Below are 6,448 nucleotides of genomic sequence, written 5' to 3'. Positions count from 1 at the left end.
GCCCATTTCTAAAGGTCCACACAACCATTAAACCTAACCATCAGCAGGCCGCGTTAAACGCAATCTCACAGCAAATCAGAACTTTTTGATTTAATGGCTAATTTTTATGAATTTTTACTCTCTTAATAGTACCTTTCAGTACCAATGAAATCAAATTCATTTGTACACATGAGCCACTTTTCTGACAATAGGTTAAATAGCTGAGGAGACTTCCTCACGATACTGCATTCATATAAATTAAGTGTGTTAAGCAGATAAAAATGCATAAATGAGACAATAAAAGTCATATGAATTGCCAATTGCCCTCAAAAATGGAAACTAGTCAATTTTTTGTAATGATTTTTTAAAAATATTTTGAATTAAGGGGCAACGCAATAGCGCAGTAGGCAGTACTGTCGTCTAACAGCAAGAAGTTCGCTGATTTGAGCCTTGGCTGTTGAGTTTGCATGTTCTCCCTGCGTTGGCGTGCGTTTCCCCCACAGTCCAAAGACATGCAGTACAGGTGAATTGGTATGGCTTAATTGTCCGTAGTGTATGAGTATGAATGAGTGTGTGTGGATGTTTCCCAGAGATGGGTTGCGGCTGAAAGGGCATCTGCAGTGTAAAACGTGCTGGATAAGTTGGTGGTTGGTGGTGTGCAAAAAAGCACAAATAAATAACCATTTGTGAGCCCAACTGTCATTAGACTTTTATGGATCATACAAAAAAAAAAGAGATTTTTATCTGAGTTTATGCGATTTAGCCACCAAAAAATTCAAAACATGTATAGTGACAATTTTGTCTTCACCAAAATTTCAAATTTTTGTTAGATTTTTTTGCAGATTTTGCATGATTTTTTTAATAGATCATTGGGCTATTAGTGGATCATACAAAATTTTTTTAAGCATACAAACATTAATTTAGGCAACATAAAAAAACTAAACTATAGTGACAATTGCATATCAGTTTGTTAGGAAACGCATCATATCTGGAAAATATTGCAAATTAAGTTCCATCTCTAAACCTAATCCTCAGTAGTTTGTTTAAAATGACCAAATGCGTATATGAGATACAGTATGAAAACATTTTGAGATTGTCGGACATCATATGTATTAGCCACTAATACACCTAAATGTAATACAGTGGAGATTTTGTATGTAATGTTTTTAGAAAAACAAAAAAAGACAAGTAAATAACCATTGATAAACCTGTTATTGTCTATTAGCAGATCATACCAAAATAAATGAATGAGATTTGATATGAATTTATGCAATTTAGCTGCAAATATAAAAAAAATCTACAAACTGTCATGCGGTCTGTTGTCATTTCAGTCTTTGGATTTCCAGTGTTTTTCCCATTTTCCCCTTAGTAAACCCTTAAAATGGAACGACTCATGAAACGTTTGTTCCTTGTTAAAGCAGCGTGTGTGACTGTGTTTGAGAGATTTGAGGGATTTGGGGCTCAGAGCTCTGTGAGGATGTCAAGTGTTGCGTACTTTGATTAAAATGATGGTTTGGTCTCACAGGAGATAGCAAGACGGAAGAGGAGATTTTCCCAAAAGCAGAAGTGGATTTGACAGAACTGTGACTGTATTTCCGTAAACACCAGAACTGTCTTTATATGAACAGAGATTTCTGCCTAAATGTAAATTATTTTTATATGTAATTTTTAAAAATCATCATTTTTTAGTATGATTAAAACTGCTATAAACATATTCAGGTTATTTAGGTGGCCTTTAAGCTGATTAGTCAGCTAATGGTTTTGGGACAGTAAACCAAAACAACTAATTGTACCACATGTAAAATGAAAGGATGATGACATGAAAGCTTTTATTATTTTTTAGAAACACTATTTACATTTATAAAATATTTTTGTTCATCAAATAATCATTCACAAACCTGAGGAAATGAAAAACAATGTGCTACACAGTAGCAAAATGACACAACTCTTAAATACAGCAGAACTTCTAAAGAAATAGTTAATCAAAATAAAATGAAAACTCTTTGACCATTTACTCTCCATTGTGTTGATCAATGACTTTCCAGTGTTCAATAGAATCTGTTTTTTGAGAACTGTCCCTTTAAGCATCAGTGTTAGTAAACCAATCATCTCTTTTGGCTAAAATGTAATAAAGGAGATGTCTAATGTCCGTTCCATGATGTCTCTGAGGTCCGACACAAGACGATAAGATGTTTACAGTGTTATAAATGACTGGAAACAGCATTCTCTCCTCAAATCTGATGATCCAATATGTGCCACCATATCCGAGTTTACTGTAGGTCCAGTGATTTGTCCCATATGTCCTATAAAACTTTCCCAGGCAATATGTGGGTGATTGTCCATTTCTGACTGCTGCACTTCTGAAGGACCAGCTGATATCCATGATCCACATCTGCACTTTCTACCAACTCCAAACAACGTTTCGACTTTTTGTTCTGAATGGAGCCTCCCTGCAAACACAAGACAGATACAAATGAATAAATGACACACATTTGTTAGAGTAATCAAAAGAACATAGTCTTAGAAACATTACACACAGGGTTGCCAAATGTGTGGTATACCTGCAGAATTAGGCTACTTACTAGTTTGTTTGTTTTTATTTAACGAACAATCTCTGGAAACACAATTTTAATGCAGGGGACTAAACTAGTGTTCAAGAATATGAAAACAGTTTGGGATGGATTTTGATATGCAGAACTGGCAACCCTAAATAAAAAGTATATCAAATGTACAAGATTTAACTTCTGTCCTCATTTCATTACCCTAATCCATATTTCCAACCCAAAAGTTTATAATTTAGCTTTGAAACACATATTAGGATACTGTTAATCAATTCTGAGCGATTTTGTTTAGACTTCTCATTTGAGTATTAGTAGACTGTCAGCTTAATATCTGCTGATACTGCTCCTATAACAGACATTTTACTGATTATAAGAAATGTTGCAAGTACATGTCAACTTACACTAACCCTAACCCTAACCTAACACTCTACTTACAATCTATTGAGAATTACTTAGCATGTAGATGCAATGCAACTTAAATTTAAGAAAAGGTTTTAAAGGGACCATCAAAATAAAGTGATACTGAGATTTCTGAAGGGATTTTCAGACAAAACTCTGACAAAAATAAGACAACTCTGCAAAAACAAAAACAAAAAAACAAACAAACAAACATGAAAATGATAAAAAAAGAATAGGAGTCCAAGTCTTCTGAAGATACAGAATCCTTTTATATGAATAACAGATATTCGTTAGACTTTAATTTACACAAAAAATTATCAGTGAAAAACAGACCATGCCCGCTTAGTGTACGAGAACAAACCCAACTGCAAGATCAATTGTGAAATTAATTGCATTTGATTAGTTGTTGTAGAAGCCAGTAGTGTCTGGGCTTAATTTAACACCCAGGGCTTAATTTGTGTCAGAACACGGCTGATCCGGCACTTCTGAAATCTGATCCAGCACCTCATTTTACTGATTCCCCTCCTCAACCGCCCCCCTCACTTTTAGAGACTGACCATTTAGAAACAGGTGATTAATAATAATAGACCTTTTTCTCAGAACACAAAATTACCCATTATGCTTTGCATGTATGCGCAAGGCGAATGCTATGATCTTCTGGTTGGCAGCTGATGCGTATAAACAGTCACATTTGGACAGCGTTAATGATAGTTTTAATCTGTTTTATTCGCTTTTAACGTCTTTGAAGTAATACTGCTGTCGATCAGCGCCACCTGATCATTTTAAAAATGTGATCTAATAGGATGGAAAACTGCTGTGAGGCATTTTCTCTTTGTTCTCAGACGGCATTTGTGCTGCTTAAATGAAGATCGTCATCGCAAAAGTCAACATTTTCTCTTTCTTTCAAATATATAACCAACCCAACATAAATGGCTCCCGATTAGAATCAACATGCAAATCAGCCAGCAGAGTATTGTTGTGGTTTTCGGCTTTTCTCTTAATGAATAAAACTCAGTCTGGAGGTTATGAATATCAGAAGAATATACTATATTGGAATATTTTACAAAAAAGCAGAGACAGCCTGGAGCAGACCCATCTCAGTCTCTCCCCAGGACAAATCCCAAGTGTCTGTGTTCTTCACAAAATTTATACTGATTTTCCCTCCCCACCTCTTTCAAGAGTTCACACTTAGCTGATAATCAATAAAGCGTATTTGGCATACTGTCCCGGGAGTGTCATGTCTGCTGTAGTGCCATCTTGTGGTTTTCTGGACACTAGTTATGTTTTGGTTTGTTCCTGCTTTGTAGTTCACGTGATCACTAATTGTTTCCAGCTGTCTGTCATTGTCTAATTATTGTTGTCTTTATAAGCCTTGTTATGTTGTGTTTAGTTTGCCTTTGGATTTTTGCTGTTTTGCTCATGCACCCTGTTCACCCGATTCTGGTTTGTTTTGTCCGGCTCTTATCTGTTCCTAGTCTGCTCACTGACTCATCGTTTTGGTTTGTTTGTTTGTTCACTTTGTTTCATGTTGTGATCATATTTTTGAATTCCTGTTCTAACTTTGTTTGATACACTTTTGTTTATTGTGTTGTACTTTTGTCTCTGTTCGATTTTTGAACCTGGCCTGTCCCCTTATTTATTATTAAAACTTCTATTGCTGCATTTGGATATCTTTTGTATTTTTGTAAGCCCATCGTGACAGGGAGAGAGCCCTGAGCTCGTAATATCCTCGAGCCCGGGGCTCCCTCCCGTTAGAAGGGCGAGAGGGGAATTCGAGGTCAGGTAGGTCTCGAGAACTCCCCTGCTTGTCACCGTGAGAAGTGTAAACTCAGGTTGTATTGGGTGATAATTTGTTTTAGTCGATTGGCTATGGTTTATGTTTTTGGACGGTGGGAGGAAACCGGGGAAAACCGACGCGAACACGGGGAGAACATGCAAACTCCACACAGAAACACCAACCAGCCCGATGGGTTGGACTAGCGGTGTTCTTGCTGTGAGGCAACAGTGCTAGCCACTGGGCCACCGTGTCGCCCGATCAGAAAAAGTGGGAGGATGTAGAGGTGGAAAGGGGGGGAGCTTCAAGACGAAGATAACTGGAGTGGAAAACTCAGGTTATTTATAATGCTTCCGTAATCATCTAATAGGGCTGATTACGGAGCTAACAAGGAGCCAGCCGTGTTGATTATAAGCACGTGATCCTCTCGAAATTAGTTTATGAATAAACCACACTTCGTTGTAACTCTGACCATTTTAGGATGTTTTGTCTTTACTGAGGGGTTTAGTATATCTTTATGTGCTCATGTTATTCTGGGCCCTGTCCCCTACAATGCAAACACCTGTTTTCACACCAGAGTTCTCTCTCCATAGATTCAGTCTTGTCTGAGCGTTTACATACATTGGCATGATGGTACATTAATGTCATAATATATCACTCATTTTCCTAAAACCTCACACAATTATAACTTCATATGTGTGTTTTACATACACAATCATTGTTATACAAATAAACTCATTCTCCAGCAGCTCCAAACAATAATGACCTTACACATTCCTCTACAGGACACCCATTCTACACACACCACCAGTTGCCACCTTTCTTCTCACAATACACCACCAGTTGTTGCCCTTTTTCCTCAAAATACATGTTTAAGCATCTCTAGGTGGTTGTATAAGTAGACATCTTCATTGCACACTTATAAAGAATAAAATAATCTTCGTCAGTATCAGTGATGGCCTTTATTGGTCATTTTTGTAAATTGCGTGAATTACACACCTGTTAAGTTTCATGCCAGTAATCTGGTTTGCTCTATAATGCAGTAAAGTATTGCGTGCGTGTGTGTGTGTGTGCACGCATTAAAGAGCTGCTGAGCTAACAGCTGACAGGTTGGGAACACACACACATGCTGTATTTCTGCCAGCAGACACGTGAACTAGGAGAATGTTTTTCTCTCGTGCTTGAACCAAATCTGACAGATTATAATGGCTTTAACACACACATTTCAAAGTTGCTTATCACAAACACACTCCGTAATCTACTCAAAATGTGATTAAAACCTATTTTCGGATTGCAAATTACCTGTTGTTAACGCTGTAAACGGAAGTTCTAAACATTCTACCGGAAGACGGTGGTCGCCATTGGGCCCTCCATGCAGCAGCCAAGAAAAAGGTCTATATGAACGTAAACTTTTGAATCTCATACAGTTGTCCCTCCCACTTTTAAAATGTCCGCTACACCTCTGGGTATAGGAGAGGGGAGGATGTAGAAGTTAAAAGCCTTTAGTGTCTGACAGTGCATGCACATGTGGCTGCAGCCAGACCTTTTACATAGAACCTCAAATGTGCTGTGTGACTCACAGATATGATGGGATCTTATTTATTAGTCTCCATTTGGGATAGCCATCATCAGGTGTTCAACACATAGACAAAACATCATAATACAACACACAAACACAAACTCAAAAGTTGTTAACTACATTAAGATATTTATAAACACAAGAAAGTTGACGTCT

At 37.3% G+C, this 6,448-nt stretch overlaps 1 protein-coding gene across 2 annotated transcripts in view; it reads right to left on the bottom strand.

The window, feature by feature from the left end:
* Positions 1-1,778: 1,778 nt before the first annotated feature.
* The window catches only part of galnt18a (UDP-N-acetyl-alpha-D-galactosamine:polypeptide N-acetylgalactosaminyltransferase 18a), a 146,414-nt gene continuing 141,744 nt past the window's right edge, over positions 1,779-6,448 (bottom strand). The window contains exon 11 of one of the 2 annotated variants that reach the window (XM_087310267.1): positions 1,779-2,429. In XM_087310267.1, the coding sequence (XP_087166393.1) occupies positions 2,283-2,429 (147 nt within the window). In that variant the 3' untranslated portion in view covers positions 1,779-2,282. 2 annotated transcript variants of the gene reach the window in all.

Source organism: Danio rerio, chromosome 25 (genome assembly GCF_052040795.2).
Source record: "Danio rerio strain M-AB ecotype USA chromosome 25, GRCz13ab, whole genome shotgun sequence".
Classification (NCBI taxonomy): Eukaryota; Metazoa; Chordata; class Actinopteri; order Cypriniformes; family Danionidae; genus Danio; species Danio rerio.
This window is presented reverse-complemented; position numbering and strand designations above follow the sequence as displayed.